The sequence below is a fragment of the Microcaecilia unicolor genome, chromosome 7, assembly GCF_901765095.1.
Source record: "Microcaecilia unicolor chromosome 7, aMicUni1.1, whole genome shotgun sequence".
NCBI classification, from domain to species: domain Eukaryota; kingdom Metazoa; phylum Chordata; class Amphibia; order Gymnophiona; family Siphonopidae; genus Microcaecilia; species Microcaecilia unicolor.
Window position 1 is genome coordinate 186,553,827 of NC_044037.1, and position 19,469 is coordinate 186,573,295.

Sequence of the window (19,469 nt, forward strand, 5' to 3'; positions counted from 1 at the left end):
TCCATAAAAATATATTAGTTATGCAGACTTGGGAGAGCCATTGCTCATCTTTGGAAATGAGCTATGTGAAAAGATCTACTTTTGAGATCTGTCTGTTATTTGTGATCCAGACAGGCCACTAGTGATAATAGGATGATGGTCTCAACGGACTTTACCATCTTACATAGTACATAGTAGATGACAGCAGATAAAGACCTGCAAGGCCCATCCAATCTGGCCAACAAGATAAGCTCATAGCATACGGTATGATGTGATATAACATATACGTACTGCATCTTGATCTTTCTTTGCCATTTTTGGGACACAGGCCATAGAAGTCTGACCATCATGGTCTTATTTTCCCAACTACTGGAGTGCCATTGAAGCCCCCTCCAGCATATCCAAATCTATCTAGTCAAAATCAGGGCACAGATTGTAGAAGTCTGGCCTTACTTCCCAACTGAAGTTGCCTTTAAGTCCCCCCTCATTTGTGTTGCTTCCATTTTCCTTCATATAGGAATCCTTAGTGTCGTCCCCCCCCCCCCCCCCCACCTTACAAAGCTGCACAATTCACTTTGAATGAGCTGTGTTGGCATTGCTGTGTGGCAGCCACTAGCACAGTTTGGTAAAAGGGAGGGGGGGGGGGGGGGGGTACTTTCTTAGTATGAACAAGACATAGGGAACAAATTAAAAAAAAAATGTCAGGTCAAGACAAAACAGTACTCATTTATAGAACATTTTAACAAAATCGTTGGAGTATCTGTGAACTTAAGACTCCAAGCTTTCACCCTTAAAGAGTTGCCTATTGTGCTATAATGTTGATTTATTTCTTACATAGCTAAAAGATGAAACAAGAAAATACCAAATACTTTCCATTTTCTACTATTTAGACACAAATCAACTCATAGTTCTCTCACTTTGCAGCAATAAAAACTGACAGTTGTCTTCTGCCAGCACTGTGAGCAGTGCTAATATTCCTTGAAATGGGCCAGCAGAATAGCATTTCACCTTTTGGAGCAAGGGCATGCACTCCAAAGAGAAAGGAGGGGATATCACTAGAGATTGGCAAATCAGAACATTTAGAGAGATAAGTCAAAGCTGAGCCAAGAAGTGTGACTTGGCTCTGTGAATCAATCTAATTATATTATAATAACAATAATAAAATTAAACTCTCAAATCTCTTTGTCTCTAGCTAATTTATTCACCTCATCTTCTGTCAGTTGTCTTTTTTAGTCTTTTGTTATAATATACTGTCATAGCTAAATATCAAGGGGCCCATTATTTAAAGGATTTAAGCTCATAAATTGGCCTCTTTGAAAATTTACTAAGGCTGAGTGCATAACTTTATGCTCACAATTTCACTAATTGGTCGATATTGAAAGCGATTTAAGTGGCAAGAGAGGCTCCTGGCCACTTAAATCGTTTGTGTGGCTTTATTCATTGATATTTAGTGGCACTTAACCAATTAGTGCCACAGAATATCAGCACTGACTGCTAAACTGAAAGCCAGCTATTTTGTGGGTGTTCTGGGGGTGGTCAAATCGAACTATATAAAACACAGTCCTACCTTTATGCGGTGTAACTTAGGGGTCCTTTTACTAAGCTGCGGGGAAAAAGGGCCCTGTGGTAGCGGAGGGGACTGTTTTTCCCGCGTTCCAGGACCCTTTTTTTCTGCAACTGGTAAAAGCCCCAAAAAATGGCCATGCGGTGAGAGAACTCTTACTGCATGGCCATGCGGCAGGGAGCCCTTACCACCAATTGAGGTGGCAATAAGGGCTCCAGTGCAAACCCGGCAGTAATGCCTGATTCCCGCTGGGCTATCTTCACGAAACCATTCCAAGGTTTTTCTTTTTCCCCTGGAAATGGCTCGCGCTCAGGTGGGACTACCCAAAAGAGCAAGCAGTAAGCCTGTAAAAGGGACCTTTAAGCAGTTAGTTCTACATATCGTACTTAACTGCATAAGAGATAGCCAACCGCAATAAACGCTGATATTCAATGCCAGTGCCTGGATATGGTCTTTGCAGGTAGGTATCCTCCCGACCATTTTTCATTTCGATAATACGGTTCGGGCCGGCCAAATTTCAGAGTTGGCTGGGTTTGAGATGGCCGGCATCGGTTTTCGCCGATAATTGAAACTGAGGCTGGCCATCTCAAACTCGGCCAAATCTAAGGCATTTGGTCATGGGAGGGGCCAGCATTTGTAGTGCACTGGTCCCCCTGACATGCCAGGACACCAACCGGGCACCCTAGGAGGCACTTCAGTGGACTTCAAAAATTGCTCCCAGGTGCATACCTTCCTTACCTTGGGTGCTGAGCCCCCCCAAATCACCCCCAAATCCCACTCCCCACAACTGTACACCACTACCATAGCCCTTAAGGGTGAAGGGGGGCACATGTGGGTACAGTGGGTTTTGGGGGGGTTGAGGGGGTTTGGAGGGCTCAACACTTACCACCACAAGTGTAACAGATAGGGGGAGGATGGACCTGGGTCCACCTGCCTGAAGTGCACTGCACCCACTAAAAACTGTTCCAGGGACCTGCATACTGCTGTCATGGAGCAGGGTATGATATTTCAGGCTGGCATAGAGGCTGGCAAAAAAATGATTTTTAATTTTTTTTTTGGGTGGGAGGGGGTTGGTGACCACTGGGGAGTAAGGGGAGGTCATCCCCGATTCCCTCTGATGGTCATCTGCTCAGTTGGGGCACGTTTTTGAGACTTGGTCCTAAAAATAAATGGACCAAGTGAAGCCGGCAAAATGCTCCTCAGAGCCGGCCTTCTTTTTTCCATTATCTGCCGAAGCCGGCCATCTCGTAACCACGCCCCCGTCCCGCCTTCCATACCCTGCCAAAAGGCCCCCTTGAACTTTGGCCGGCCCTGTGACGGAAAGCAGTTGAAGCCGGCGAAAATCGGCTTTCGATTATACAGATTTCGCCGGCTTCAGGAGACGGCCAGCCATCTCTCGATTTGTGTCGATAGTGGTTGAGAAGAGGGATGAAACACTGGTGGAGAGAGTGCAAGAGTCAATAACCTGAAAATTCTTAAGTGTATAGGTGTCGATTGTACAAGGACTGGGAGGGGGGTGTTTAAGTGTGAAAGTTAGATGATGGTCAGAGAGGGAAAGAACTGAGGTGCAGAAACTGGAGAGTGAGCAGTTGGAAAAGGAGACAAGATCAAGACAGTGGCCATTCTGGTGAGTAGGGGGTAGTGGAGCACAGATGAAGAATGAAAGAGGAATGTTAAAGCAAGAAACTGAGAATCATAAAAGTCAGAAGGATCATTAGCATGAATGTTAAAATCCCCAAGAATGAGGGAAGGAGATGAGGGTTCAAGATAGAAGGAAAGCCATGAGTCAAAGGTCAGTGAGAAATGAAGAAGGGACTTATCAGGGAGTTGATAAATGACTGCTACGCGGAGAGGTAGAGGAGTGAATAGATGGATTGAGTGGACGTCGAAGTAAAAAAAGCAGTGAGACTGAGGTGGAAGAAGAAGTTAAAATCTACAAAAGGATGAGAGTAGTAGCCTGACATCTCCTCCATGGCCAACCTGGCGAGGTGTATGGGAGGAAAAGGTAACCTCCATAACATGGGGCAGCAGCTGGAGCAGAGTCTTCAGGACAAAGCCAAGTCTCAGTTAGTGGACGCAGATGGAGAGTACGAGAGATAAAGAGGTTGTGGATGTAGGAAAGATTGTTGGAGATAGAGTGGACATTCCATAGGGCACATGAGGAAGCAGAGAAGAAGAGGAGAGGAACAGAAATAGATTGGAGACATCACAGTGTGACTTGCACAAGTAGGTGACAGTTGATTTGGAGGAAAGCAAAACAAAAAAGGAGGTGAAACCCTCACGAAACCGTGGAATATAAAACAAAAAGTGAGGAGAATGGTTGAGGATACAACACTTGTATATTTTATTTAAAAATGAAAAATAAAAATAACACTGTACATAAAATGACCCGACACGGCCGTGTTTCGGCCAAAAGGCCTGCCTCAGGGTCTTTACAACCTTGGTAGATGTAACTCGGAAGTTGTTCTCCAAGGGAACTGTCAAGACATAATCCTCTTAGGTCTCCTCTCTTCAAAAAGGGATTTATAAAATATATAATAAAAGGCAAAACGGACTTGTAATACTCCTCTCCGAAGAGATGTCTACAATTGCGAAACATATTTCGCAATTGTAGACATCTCTTCGGAGAGAAGTATTACAAGTCCGTTTTGCCTTTTATTATATATTTTATAAATCCCTTTTTGAAGAGAGGAGACCTAAGAGGATTATGTCTTGACAGTTCCCTTGGAGTACAACTTCCGAGTTACATCTACCAAGGTTGTAAAGACCCCTGAGGCAGGCCTTTTGGCCGAAACACGGCCGTGTCGGGTCATTTTTATGTACAGTGTTATTTTTATTTTTCATTTTTAAATAAAATATACAAGTGTTGGTATCCTCAACCATTCTCCTCACTTTTTGTTTTATATAGTTGATTTGGAGGACCAGGATTAAGAATGATATCCCCAGCAGAGAACAGGAGAAGGAGCAAGAGGGTATGGAGAAGAGTAGGAGAGGCATGATGACAAGTGATGAATTTGAGATGCACTCAGAATGGAGATGGTTGAATGGAAGGACGAAAATGTTAAAGCTTGAGAACTGAGAAGAAGGGAGATGAAGAGAAAAGGGATGGAGAGGTGATGAAAACAGAAGGTATGCAATGTGGTCCTGAGATATACAGTGATTTCTCCCTTCTTAGAATTCTCAAGTTCTCTCCTGTAGCAGTTGGAATGTGATTATTGCTGATCCCTCTTATAAGATCTTGTTCTCAAAATACTTCTAAGAACACAACCATAGCTAATATTAGCTGAATGTTCTCCCATGAGCGAATCTCTGTGGTTGCAGAAATGAACCAGTTCAGGTGGCAGCTTCTGCATCCTATGTACTCATGGCTGTGAGAATGATTGCAAGGAAGGTCCTTTTCTTCAGATGTCAAACTTATAAGCTCTTGTTCCTTCCTATATATCTCAGGATTCCCCTGGATGAAGTTATCACTTGGTATTTCCATGGGTCAGCCTGCAGGTTCTTCTAGTAGTCCAGTGGGCCTCAGAAATTCCAAGAGGACAAGTATCTATTGATGGCTGACTTCTCAGTAGACTGGCTTCTTCAGTAACTTTTCTTAAATTCTAGGATTTTTGTCCTTTCTCTTCATTGTTTACTGTGGTTATGATTTCTGTTCCTTCTTCTCTAGCCCTAGACAATGAGGCTTTCTTGGTTTTTTCCATTAATCCTAAGGGGTTGAATCTTCTCTTCCTTGTCAGGAACAGCTTGGGCATCACCCTCTTGAAGGATGGATGGCCTCCGTTCCTTTCAGATATTCTTCTTGTGCCTGAAGCATTTGTTAGTCGCTAGGCTTCTACAGCTGATGTGAGAATCTAATTGTTTCAAATTCATCTCTGGTATATAGACTGGTGCCCCGGAACTCTCCAGTATGTCTCTCCAGCAGTTTGTAAGGTTGTTGAGGCTGATGCAGCAGGTCTTGGCCTAGTTCTTGTGATCACATCTCTTCCATCAGTTCTGCCAACTTTATATTCTAGCATGGGGGTTTGATGCCACCCATACTCAGAACTGCAAATTCTGGACTGGTCTGGTGTGGATGCTAAGGAAGGAAAAATTATATTTTACCTGCTAATATTCTATCCTTTACTCCCACTAGACCACTCCAGAAGCCCTCCCTAGCAGGTTTCTGAGTTTCAGCCTCATTGTTATCTTTTATATCTTTCCAGTGAGATGTTCCTTGTTTTTTCTTGTTTATCTGCAAGATGCTGGTATGGATGCATTATAGAGGATACCTTAATCAGAAGTGATCACACATTGCTTTGTGTCATGTTTTCTATGTTGTTTGCACATCATTGCCCCATTCTGTGCTGCCAACATGAGCATTACTAGACAGAAGCAGAAGAAAGTAATATAATGGCTACCTTGCTGTATAGTTTACTTTTTAAATTGCTTTAATCCTTGAAATCACTGTGCTGTACTCTCCTCTACTAGGTAAAAATTAACTCCAGTGCTATTTAGCTGGCCGATGAGTCATGACATCATTATACTAATTTGCCTGCTGAATTGCTGGAGAGGGCTTCAATGCAACTCCAGTAGTAGGGACATAAGGATCGTGTGTCGCGGTCCCGCTCTCCTACCTGCTCTTTCCGCTGCGGAGGGCAGGAGCCAGCGTCCTCCGCGCGCGGGATGGCGGCCCGGAGGCTCCAGCGTGGGGGCGGGTGCTGCCGCGAGATGGGCGGGTCGGGCCAAGACCGGCGGACGGCGATGGCGACCACCGGTCTCTCTGGTCGCCGGGTGTGGAGGCGAGGTTCGCGCCGCCCAAGATGGCGGCGCTAGTATGCTAGGGTCGGTGTCTCCCTCGCTCCAGAGCTGGGGGCCTGGAGCTCCGCCTACAAAGCGCCGGATTGGAGGGCCGAGGCAGTGGCTCCACCTGGGAGATCGGGCGGAAGCCAATCCGAAGGGCTCTGCCGATTCCCGGGGCCGGATTGGTGGTTTTCTCCCTCAAGGGCGGGGCGGCTAATGGGGCTCGATATTTAAAGATGGAATCTAAGCTGATACTTTGCTTCAGGTTCTGTTCCCGAAGCCCGCTCCGTGGTTCCGTGTTGTTATTTCCTGGTTCTGCCCAGAGACTTGCTTTGAACCTGACTACTGATTGCTAGCCGCCTGCCCAGAGACTTGCTTTGAACCTGACTACTATTTGCTAGCCGCCTGTCCAGAGACTTGCTTGAACCTGAATACTGATTGCTAGCCGCCTGCCAGAGATTTGCCTTGAACCTGACTACTGTTTGCTAGCCGCCTGTCCAGAGACTTGCTTTGAACCTGACTACTGATTGCTAGCCGCCTGTCCAGAGACTTGCTTTGAACCTGACTGCTGCTTGCTAGTGCCCACACCTCCCGACTCCAGCCAGGTCAGTCCGTCAAACCCCCGCGGTTCCAGCAGTCCCGCTGACCGCCTGCAGCTGGGGGCTCAACCCCTGGTGAACGGCGGGTCGCCGCAGGTGAAGATTCGGGGTTGCTCGCTGTCCCTTTGAGGTCCTTCGGGGACTTACGGTTCCTAAGGGCTCATTGACATTGTGGACAAGACAGGAACCTGAAGCCATGAGCTCGCCTACGCAACCTGATCTGCGGGACCTGGCTAAAGTCCTTCAGCAGCAGCAGGAGCAGCTGAATGCCCTGTCAGGGGGCACTCCAGAACGTTTTGCTCTCAGCTTTCTTCGGTCTAGGTACAGAACCAGGCCGCTGCGGTTCAGGGGGCCGCAGCGGCTCCCCGTCCGGGAGGGTTCCCTGAGCCTGCACGATATGATGGCGTTTCCCGGAGGCTGCCGGGGTTTCCTCAATCAGTGCAATCTAGCTTCAGGATGCAACCTGAGGCTTTTTCATCAGACCAGATTAAAGTGAGGTACGTTATTTCCTTGTGTACGGGACGGACCCTGGCATGGGCGTCCCCGTTATGGGAACAACAGGATCCACTCATGGATAATTATGCAGAGTTTCAGCGCCGCTTCCACATGGTGTTCGACCTCCCAGGTATGGCCGCCTTCCGTGGCGTCCGGAACTACTGCGGATTCAACAGGGCGAAGGGACTGTGGCCGACTATGCATTCGATTTCGGACCCTGGCAACCGAGGCTGCATTGGAATCAAGAGTCTTTTATCTGCAATCTTCCTGGAGGGACTGCAGGAGCGAATCAAGGATGAGTTGGCGGGACGGGAGGTCCCGGGCAACTGGACGCCCTGATCTCACTCTGTATCCGTGTGGATACCCCGTTTTCAAGAAAGAGCTAGAGCCTGAGCGGACCGGCGGAGGTGGTCGAGGGGTGCGTCCCAGACTGGCAAGGGACCATCCCCAGCCGTGGCTCCCGGGATCCTAAGGAGAATTGTGAGGAACCGATGGGTGATCGGTCGTCAACGATTGTCTCCCCCGGAGCGGAATCAACGCCTGCGGGGCGGGCTTTGCCTATATTGTGGCGAGGCAGGACATTTCGCCCGCTCTTGCCCCGCACGGCCGGGAAACGCTCCCCCCAAGGCGCCCTGAGGGGAGGGGTCTTGGGGCACTCCGCTCCCCTACCAGATCAGCTGGTAACTCTGCCAGTAACGCTGCGGTGGCAAGAGACGATGATTCACACCCGTGCCCTCTTGGACTCCGGGGCTGGGGGGAACTTCATTGTCATGAACTCCTGCAGCAGATGGGTTGGCCCACACTACCCTATCGACCTGCGATGCAAGTAACATCCATTCAAGGTAACTGCATTACCTCAGCCTATCACGGAGGTAACCCCCTTTTTGGAACTTCAGGTGGGGAAGGATCACCATGAGGAGGCTCAATTTTTGATTTTACCCCGTACCATTCATCAGGTGGTGCTGGGATTGCCCTGGCTACGGCGCCACACCCCCGTTATAGACTGGACCTTGGGGAAGATCCGGTCTTGGGGTAACGCCTGCATGGAAGCCTGTTTGAAGGGCCGGAAATTCAGTTGTCCCGCGATGGCAGTTACCCCTGGAACTGCGCCAGCCTGTCCAGCCACACTGCCGGTGGAATATCGGGACTTTGCGGATGTATTTAGTCCCGTGGAAGCGGATGTCCTACCGCCTCATCGATCCTTTGATTGTACTATTAGGTTGAGGGCCGACACCATGCCACCCCGGGGCCGTCTTTATACCTTGTCCCAAGAGAATCTAAGGTGATGCAAGCCTATAATCCGGGAGAATCTCCAGAAGGGGTTCATCCGTCCCTCTACGTCCCCTGCCGGGGCCGGATTCTTTTTTGTGACCAAGAAGGATGGCTCCTTGAGGCCCTGTGTTGACTATCGGGGTCTAAATGCCATCACCGTGAAGGTATCGATACCCCTTACCTCTCATTCCAGAACTGTTTGACCGGTTGCAGGGAGCCCAGATCTTCACCAAGTTGGACCTGCGTTGGGCCTACAACTTGGTCCGTATCCGGGAGGGGAACGAGTGGAAAACTGCCTTTAATACTCATGAGGGACATTTTGAATATCGAGTGATGCCCTTTGGCCTATGCAACGCTCCCGCAGTGTTCCAAAGATTCATCAACTTCGCGCTCAAGGACTTGTTGTATTCCACAGTGATTGTCTACTTGGATGACATCTTGATTTTCTCCAGGGACCCCGCGGAGCATGTGATCCATGTTCGTACCGTGCTGCAGCGTCTACGGCAATTCCGCTTGTTTGCCAAACTCAGCAAATGCTCGTTTCATCAGCAATCTCTGCCCTTTCTGGGACATATCCTGTTACCTGGGGGGTTGCGGATGGATCCCGATAAACTCCGCGCTATCTGGGAGTGGCCTCAACTTCAGGGACTGAAAGCGCTACAACGGTTCCTGGGATTCGCGAATTACTATCGTCAGTTTATTCCTTATTATTCGCAACTGACAGCTCCGTTGACAGCGCTTACTAGAAAACATGCGGATGTCCGGAACTGGCCACCAGAGGCACAAGCCGCATCCGGGGCCAAAAGGATAGAGGCAGATTCAAAAGCTTCTTTTAACTAAGAAGCTTTTGAATCTGCCTCTATCCTTTTGGCCCCGGATCCTGATAAACCATTTGTCGTAGAGGTGGACGCTTCTGCTTTGGGCGCAGGGGCCGTCCTCTCTCAAGTGAACGCCAAGGGCCGACGTAACCCTGCTTCTTTTTCTCCCGTAAATTCTCCCCAGCGGAACGCAATTATACGGTGGGGGACAGAGAACTTCTAGCCTTGAAATTAGCTCTGCAAGAATGGAGACATTTGCTGGAGGGGGCTGAGCACCGGTTTATGGTGATTACAGACCACAAGAATCTTTTGTATCTACAAGGGCCCAACGGCTAAATCCACGACAGGCTCGTTGGTTATTATTCTTGCAAGATTTCATTTCAACTCGTGTTCCGGGCTGCGGCCCAAAATCCCCTGCGGACTCTCTCTGCAGAGCCTTTGAGTTTCCGGAGGGAGATTGAGGAGATTCATCCTATGTTGGACCCTAACTGCCTTAGTGCGGCCTCGGGGGGGGGGGGGGGGGGGGTCGTCCCGGTGAAAAGCTAGTACCTCCCCAGGACTGGGGGAAAGTAATGCAGTGGGGAAATTCCTCCGTATGGGCCGGACATTTGGGTACCCAAAAGACCCTTCGTCTGATTTCTCGACGTACCGGTGGCCTCAGATGAGGCAACGATATCCTTCAGTTTGTCACGACTTGCCCTGTATGCGCCTGGACGAAGTCAGTGATTGGGCCCCCTGGGGGAACCTGAACCATTGCCTGTCCCTACAGCTCCCTGGAGGGAGTTGTCTACTGGATTTCATCACTGATCTCCCCAGCTCCCAGGGACACACCGTGATCTGGGTTGTGGTTGACCGCTTCTCCCGGATGGCCCATTTCGTTTCCCTGCCGGGCCTTCCATCGGCGGCATCCCTAGCCCAGCAGTTCATTCAGCATATCTTCCGGCTCCATGTGCTGCCTATCAGAATCATCAGCGATCGTGGAACTCAATTCACTTCACGATTCTGGAGAGCCTTGTGTTCTGCCCTGGGGGTTGCGACCCACTTCTCCTCGGCCTACCATCCTCAGACCAACGGTATGGTCGAACGGATTAACCAAACATTGAAGGGGTTCTTGCGGGCCTTTGTCAACAAGCGGCAAGATAACTGGTCATCCCTTCTTCCATGGGCTGAGTTTGCCTACAACCACAGTGACCATTCTGCCTCTGGGCAATCTCCTTTTTTCTTGGTGTACGGACAACATCCACGGCTTCCGTCACCTTTTCTCGCTGACACTTCTACGCCCATGGTTACTCAACCTTAGCTGACCTACAGGAGGTCTGGATATGGCCCGTGAACAACTACAACGAGTGGCCGCCAAGTATAAGTCCGCTGATCGTCACCGACGTCCCGCACCGGTGTTGCAGCCGGGATAAAAGGTGTGGTTAAGTACTAAATACCTAAGACTTCGGGTACCCTCTCGGAGGCTGGGGCCATGGTACATTGGGCCATTTACAATCCAATCTCGGATTGGAGCAGTGACATACCGGTTGCGGCTACCGAGTACTTTACGGGTGCATAATGCCTTCCATGTTTCTCTGTTGAAAAGTTTCCGGGGGTCCAAGTGGCATCCACAGAATCAGGAGACTGTCGTCCCAGAGGTGGACCCCGATCTGGAGTACGAAGTTGAGGACGTTCTGGATTCCAAGAGGCAGCGGGGAAGGCTGTACTACCTGCTATCTGGAAGCATTTCGGTCCGAAGACAACTCCCTGGGAACCAGCTACCAACGTACATGCTCCTGACCTGGTAAGAGCCTTCCATGCACATTTTCCTCTCAAACCCGGCCCCGGTATGAGGGGGGGCATCCGGGGGGGATACTGTCAAGTCCCGCGCTCCTACCTGCTCTTCCACTGCGGGGGGGCAGGAGCCAGCGTCCTCCGTGGCGCGGGAGATGGCGGCCCGGAGGCTCCAGCGTGGGGGCGGGCGCTGCCGCGGAGATGGCGGGTCGGGCCAAGACGGCGGACGGCGATGGCGACCACCGGTCTCTCTGTCGCCGGGTGGTGGAGGCGAGGTTCGCGCCGCCCAAGATGGCGGCGCTAGTATGCTAGGGTCGATGTCTCCCTCGCTCCAGAGCCGGGGGGCTGGAGCTCCACCTACAAAGCAGCGGATTGGAGGGCCGAGGCAGTGGCTCCGCCTGGGAGATCAGGCAGAGCCAATCCGAAGGGCCTCTGCCGATTCCTGGGGCCGGATTGGTGGGTTTTCTCCCTCAAGGGCGGGGCGGCTAATGGGGTCAATATTAAAGATGGAATCTAAGCTGATACTTTGCTTCAGGTTCTGTTCCGAAGCCCGCTCCGTGGTTCCGTGTTGTTACTTCCTGGTTCTGCCCAGAGACTTGCTTTGAACTGACTACTGATTGCTAGCTGCCTGCCCAGAGACTTGCTTTGAACCTGACTACTGTTTGCTAGCCGCCTGTCCAGAGACTTGCTTTTGAACCTGACTACTGATTGCTAGCCGCCTGCCCAGAGATTTGCCTTGAACCTGACTACTGTTTGCTAGCCGCCTGTTCAGAGACTTGCTTTGAACCTGTACTACTGATTGCTAGCCGCCTGTCCAGAGACTTGCTTTGAACCTGACTGCTGCTTGCTAGTGCCCACACCTCCCGACTCCAGCCAGGTCAGTCCGTCAACCCCGCGGTTCCAGCAGTCCGCTGACCGCCTGCAGCTGGGTTGCTCGGCTGTCCTTGAGGTCCTTCGGGGCCTTACGGGACCTAAGGGCTCACTGACATTGTGGACAAGACATAGTGTTGGGCGGACTTCTATGGTCTGTGTCCTGTATATGGAAAGACAGATCAGGATAGACCCGAGTGAACATTGACAACAACTCCAGCATTGGAGCATAAGGCCAGTGTTGTATAGACTTCTATGGTCTGTGTCCTGAAAATGGCAGAAAAGATCAGGATCAAGTATTACATGTTTTATTCCACATTCATTGTTGGTTTAATCATGAATTGATAATGAATGCAACTGTGGGCAGACTGGATGGGCTGTTCAGGTCTTTATCTGCCATCGTCTAATATGCTACTATGAACGTAGCAATGTATATACCATAAGTGGATTGCCAGGGATATATCTATATTCTGTTTTGGTTAAGAGGTTCATGGTGGTCAGTAATTTATTAGATGGTGTCATGGACTTGAGGGTAACAATGTGTGAAGGTTGGCCAGACTTCTCTGAGGATGGGATGCAGTTTTCTTACTTGCATAATGTCAGAACACTTCCAGAATCTATTGCCATGAATCATCTTCCTTAAAGGGCAGAGACTGGGGTTTAATTTCTGAGAGAATGGGCTGGAGTATTTGCACCAGATCAACAGGGATGTTGTGCTCCAAACCTTCCCTTGCAGTAGCCTGCAGGGAAGAGGCGGAGACGTGGTGAACCTGGAGTAGAGCACAGTCAGTATAATCCCTAATCTAGCCCCTCTTCTCCTGTAGCTCCTGCTTTTGACCTGCCCATCCCTTTCTTCAGTTTTACTTCCTTTTTGTCTACAATTTACGCTTCTGGCAGAGACATTTCACAAATTCCTACTGATACTTAAGATTCCAAAGCAGTTCTGATTTGCCCTTCAGACAGAAAAAACAGTATTTACATCCTCCCATATCACTAGGGCTACTTATTTCTCTACAGGAAAGACATGTAGCAACCATTTTAGCAGGGCCATGCCAACACGGTAAGCTGGGATAAGCTGACCTCTGGCAGGTGCCTACCCGCACCTTTTTCCTGAGGTCAGCTCACTTGCAAAATGTTTGACCTCAAGCTGTGATTCTCCTCTCTCCCCTGCCCTCCCCCTCTTCGACCTCCATGCTCACTGAGGCAGGCAGGCTCTGCTGAAATTGTTTGAAAGAATACAACCAGTGCTATATATGTCTTTGGTGTGGGACGAACTCCTCATTCAGGGTGAGCTTGAACAACATTCAAATTAAAGCCAGGTTTGGAGGGAGGTGTGCAAGTGAGACTGGGGAGAAATAAAAACTAAATAGTGTAATTGTTAAAATCTGTAAGTGGTTCAAAGTTTTTTTTTTTTTTTTTTCTCTGAGCTTGTACACCGAGAGGAGGGCATGACTGCAATGATGTTTGCATAATTATCAGGTAACCGGATATCTACAGCTAAAAGCCATTTCATTGGCTGATGGTTCCAACAGTAGTTTCAGAGGAAGTTTAGCTGACGTAGTGTAGAAGAGCTGGTAAATGAAAATCTGATTGTTTTTTTTTGGTGTTTGTTTTTATATAAAAGATTCTCCTTGGATAGGAAAAGTCTGTGATATGTGAAAATATATTTTGCTTTAATGAAATTGCTAAACTTTAGAGTTAGAGACTTATCAATGATCAGAAAAAGAAAGTCACCAGACAACAAAGGTAGAGAAAAATCATTTTATTTTCATTTTAGTGTTTGGAATATGTCCACTTTGAGAATTTACATCTGCTATCTTATTTTGCAATGTATAGCAATTTGTTTCTAAGAATACTGCTGACAATTCCTGTCAGTGTGGCAAGTGGTGAGCGATCATTTTCACGGTTAAAAATCATAAAAAACTAGTAAAAAATGCCTGTTTCAAAAGGGAAGGAAACGGGCGCTAGCAAGGCCATCCCCCACCCTCCCTCCCTCGCTGTTCCAGACTCTGCCATCCCTCCGTTTTCACCCCCCCTTTCCGCGACCCAGTTGACCCCCATTCTCGGCGAAAACCGTCCCCCGCCGCCGCCCAGTACCTGTGCTGATGGGGGACCCCAACCCCCGTCAGCAGAAGTTCTGTGCTGGCCTTCGAGGCGTTGCTCTTCAATGATTTTGTGTCCAAGGTGCTCTGTGTGCATCTGACATCAGACGCACGCAGAGGAACTTGAACCGAAGATCATTGAAGAAGCAACGGCGCGAAGGCCAGCACAGGACTTTGGCTGACGGGGGTTGGGGTCCCCCATCAGCACAGGTACTGGACGGCGGTGGTGGACGGTTTTCGCCAAGAAGGGGGGTCGACTGGGTCGCGGAAAGGGGGGGGTGAAACGGAGGGATGGCAGAGTCCTGGAACAGCGAGGAGGGAGGGTGGGGGATGGCCTTGCTAGCGCCCGTTTCCTTCCCTTTTGAAACGGGCATTTTTACTAGTCTTTTATGATTTTTAACCATGAAAATGATCGCTCACCACTGGGTCGCGGAAGGGGGTGTGCAGTGGGCCTGTAACACAGGGGGAGGAGTAGGGAAAACACTACTCCTCCCCTCGCTTTGGTATCAGCTGTCACTGACAGTGCATGCCTGCCCTAGCAGACCACCTCCGAGGGAGGCACGGTCCCAGGCACATCCTGTTGGAGGTGAGAATTATTATATAGGATTATTTACGATCAAGTATTTCGCAAGAAAGGCTTGTAAGCCTTGCCATGATTGCTATTGAGAATGATATATGTGCCCAGTTAGATATCAAAGATTTAATTACTAATTTCGTGAACATGAAAGCACGAAAAGCTAAGTGGTTGTAAATCCTCTATTTGTTCAGCAATCCCACAAAGATGCACTCCATCTTTCAGCTCCTATTTCCTTTGTATCTTGTGCCACACCGGGGGGGGGGGGGGGGGCAACTAATAGTCTGCAGGGGGGCACCAGAGACCCTAGGCACGGCCCTGCATTTTAGAAAACATATTTGGGACTCTAGGTGAATGCTTGATCTGCACATATAATCACTGGACTGATTTCTGGTCGACAGGAACTCCCAGAATCATTCTAGGGCCTGAAACAGCCTCTTTTGTTGAGAGGAATCCATCTTCAAACTTACTCAGTTTTAATATTCAATTTAAAGATTACTTCTGGACAGGTTTTATTTAGGTTGTTATTTATTTTCTTTCCTAGGGGCATGGATAAAAACTAGATCAATTTTAGCAAATTTTCACAGAAACATTGGAACACTAGCTGGATTTAACTGGTTTAGGCTGGTTCTGACTTCCAGACTATAATACCTATATAGATTCCTCAACAGCAGGCACATCCTAAATGAGACTGCAAGGGTTCTACCACTAATAGCCTAAGTTTAGAGTGTTCACACCCAAATGCACATTTAGAATAAGACTAGTACATATGTGTAACTACAAGATGTAGGGCATTGAATAGGCAAACCGTCAGGGCACTAGTTCAGATTACAACCACCGCTACATAGTAAAAAAAAAATTATTATTTGTGAAATAATAATTCTCACACTCCCTTCTCTACTGACTCTACTCATATAGTATATCGGGTCAATATTCATCTGTTGCCAGTCAGCTATTTTTAAACGCTGGCTGTCACCACCTAAATTAGACCCAAAGTTTAGTGCCGTGCCATATCCAGATACTGAAACTGAATATCAGGGTCACAAGCTGCACCCAGAAGTTAAGCGGGTATGGCCAATATTCAATACTGTACTCATATGGCTAACCAGACAAAGGTCTGTCATTTGTGTGATCCTGCATGCCCAGTTAGTTATGTAGTCACCAGCACAGAATATCACTGATGCCCATTTAACTCCTAGCTACTTCCTGACTCTAACCACAGACCTCCCTGGCACCAACCATGGAGCAATTAGAGTTGATATTCAGATGTTATGTGCCACTGAATATTGTGTCCTGGCCTGCTCAGCATGAGAGACTCCTGCCCACTTAAACCACACTGAATATCGATTTCCTACCTGTTATTAATTAAAACGATGCTATTAACTGATGTTTAATATACAAAACAGATTCTAATTAGAAACTTAAAATGTGTGCTAATGGAGCTTGAGGATCTTAGAATCAGTTCAGACTGCTTTAACTCTGGTGAAATTCTACAGATCCATCTTGAGAAAGATCTTTCATGGGAGGGAACATTTTTCATACTGTGCTTTTGGACAAAAGTCTGTAAGGTATTTTTTAACCAGTTTTCAAATAGAAAGTATGTATACACTGTCCCTTTGAAATGTGTCATGGATACAAAATATCTGTGGTCTTTTGGCCTGTATTTTTTTTTTTATCCAGGAATTTTTCTATGGAAAGTATCATGGATAGAATTGAATAACAATATCTCTGCATTAGTTTCATTCTCTGACCTAAGCATGCCACTTCTAAATGCAGCTGAAAGGTCCCAGTGTGCATACCTTTCTTCCCTTTATCATTTTTCAGTACTAATTTGCAGTACTTAAGTATATGTCCTCAAAATGAAGAAAAGAACAAGGAAAAAGAATTTAACATGAAATAATACCTTAAAGAAATCCTCAAGCCATCCACACAAATAGGTCTTTTACAAAAGTATGCCAACTTTTTTAGTGCACTCTAACCATGTAGGTGCCCATAATATTCCTATGAGAAAAATCCAAATAAATAAATAAATAAATAAATAAAATAAACACATGGCTAGCACACGCTAAAAATGCTAGCACACATTTGTAAAAGGGGCCCATAGCTTGGCCAGCACCTTAACATCAGATAACTGACTTTATAAATCTCTGCTAAATGGACTAATGTCACATAGGAACCCTTTTACTAAAGTACAATAGGCACTTAATGCAAGGTTTAGCATTTATTTATTTAGATTTTGCTTGCACCTTTTTCAGTAGTAGCGCAAGTTGAGTTACATTCAGGTACACTAGATATTTCTCTGTCCCAGGAGGGCTCACAATCTAAGTTTGTACCTGAGGTAATGGAGGGTTAAGTGACTTGCCCAAGATCACAAGAAGCAGCAGCAGGATTTGAACCAGCCACCTCTGGATTGCAAGACTGGTGTTCTAACCACTAGGCCACTCCTCCATGCCACTGTGGTAATTACTACCGCACAAACATGGTAATAGTTTTTGTGTTATTTTGACAGTTATCATTTGCTAAACCATGTCTTAAGGACATTTGGTGAATTGGCATGGAAGGCATTTTGCAGGTAGTGCACGGCACATACCGTGTGCTAACCATCACTTCTGTAGTTAGCACAGATCCACTCAGTGCCTCCTAAATAGGAGACACTAACTGCCAGATTCTATATATTGTGCCTAGTGTTCTGTGCTGAAATCTAAGAATATTCCATAACAATACATGTAAGTTAATTGGCTTAGTAAGCCAATCAGCGTTTTTAACAGCACTTAACAAGCACTAATTGTCAATAATTAAAATTTACATCCATAATTCACTAAGTGTATTCTGTAATGAACTGTGCCTAAATTCTAAAGCATCCAGGTCAAAAGGGGCATGACCATGGGCAGGGAAATGGGCATTTCATAGGCGTTCCCAAATTTACATGTGTCGTTATAGAATACAGCCCAGTCCATGTGAATCTACGCACAGAGATTTACACCACATTTTCATTGGTGTAAATGGAGGTACATACATAGTTGTAGGTGCTAGGATATCAACTAAGCATATTCTATATACTGCACCTAAATCTTATAGAATACACTTAGGCAGAAATGTTTTCTGTGCGGATTTTTTATGTGTCATATATAGAATATGGCCCCGTGTGCTTCTGCAGTAACTGCAACTTGAGTACCATGTGCTAATGGAAATGTGAACACATGACCTGCAATAGAAATTGCTGGACAAGTCTCCAATAGCTGCAGCTACCACGCCTTACTTTTCTGCATTAAGTCACAGTAGCTTCAAAATCTGATGCACTTTAGTAAAAGTGCCTTTTAGTGAATGGAGCTGGGCAGGATTCTGCAGCAGAGACCCCAGAATGGAGTTGGAAAACAGATCTCCATCCCAGAAACTATATTCCAAATCCTTGGGGCTGATATTCAGAGTGCGGGAGTTAGCCTGGCTAATTCCCGCGGTCATTGCTAAATCCGGATATTCAATGCTTGGTCGTTTCCAGTGGCCAGCATTGATATCTGTTTTATTTTGGGGCAGTTAGAAGAAGTCAGCTATATTGATATTGAGACTTAGCTGATTATCTTCTAAACCGGACAAAGATATCCCCACCTATGCCATGGCCAAATATATCTGCTAAAGTGAGGCTGAAAATAAGCCAGATAACTGGTTATGTCGGCTGATATAACCAGATATCTGCTAGCCGCTAACCGGTGATTATTCAGCAGGAGATAGCCAGCTATCCCCCGCTGAATTGCTGGTTATGGGGTATTTAACCAGCAGGTGCCAATCCTGGCCGGTTAGATGTTTTGAATATTTGGGGGGGGGGGGGGCGCTTATATTTAAATTTTACACTTTACAAAGTAATGTACAAGTTAAATTCCACTACAGGAAGGCCGTTTTCAGGCAGTCAATGTACCTGCGGTAAATGACCTTTGAAAAATTGCTCCCACTAATAGAAAATGGACTCTTTATAGGTGGCTGCAGGAAAATGGTATAACTTTTGGCCAAGTACAGCAGATTTTTAATAGCTCCCCTTTGATGCTGAGTTTCATACTTTTAATCTTCTGATATCTATGCTCCTACCTAAAACCTTATTTAAACTGTGCTTTTTATTTCCTTTTTAGATGGCTGCTATGACAATGGAAAGTACTATCAGATAAACCCGCAAGGGAAAAGACTTACCTGGGGAACACCATTGGTCTGCATCTGCTATGGAGGAGGCAGAGGGGTTTATAACTGTGAAAGCAAGCCTGAACGTAAGTACTGCAATATCCATGTTTGCAAGCTCAAGCAGTAGGGTTCCTTTTATCCTTATGTTAGACGTAGCTATAATTGGGTTCCCCTTTCCCACATGCATCACTTGCACTTGCTCACATTAAATGTCATCTGCCATTTAGACGCTCAGTCTCCCAGTCTCGTAAAGTCCCTTTGTAATTTTTTCACAATCCTCCCACAATTAACACACTGAACAACTTTGTGTCATCAGCCAAATTTAATTACCTCACTAGTTACTCCCATCTCTAGGTCATTTATAAATATGTTAAAAAGCAGCGGTCCCAGCACAGACCCCGGGGGAACCCCACTAACTACCCTTCTCCATGAGAATACTGACCATTTAACCCTACTCTCTGTTTTCTATCTTTTAAC

At 47.1% G+C, this 19,469-nt stretch overlaps 1 protein-coding gene across 1 annotated transcript in view; it reads left to right on the forward strand.

Moving 5' to 3' along the window:
* Positions 1-19,469, forward strand: part of FN1 (fibronectin 1) — a 268,540-nt gene that overhangs the window by 12,491 nt on the left and 236,580 nt on the right. The window contains 1 exon segment of the mRNA XM_030210701.1: positions 18,947-19,078. Coding sequence (XP_030066561.1) covers positions 18,947-19,078 — 132 coding nt within the window.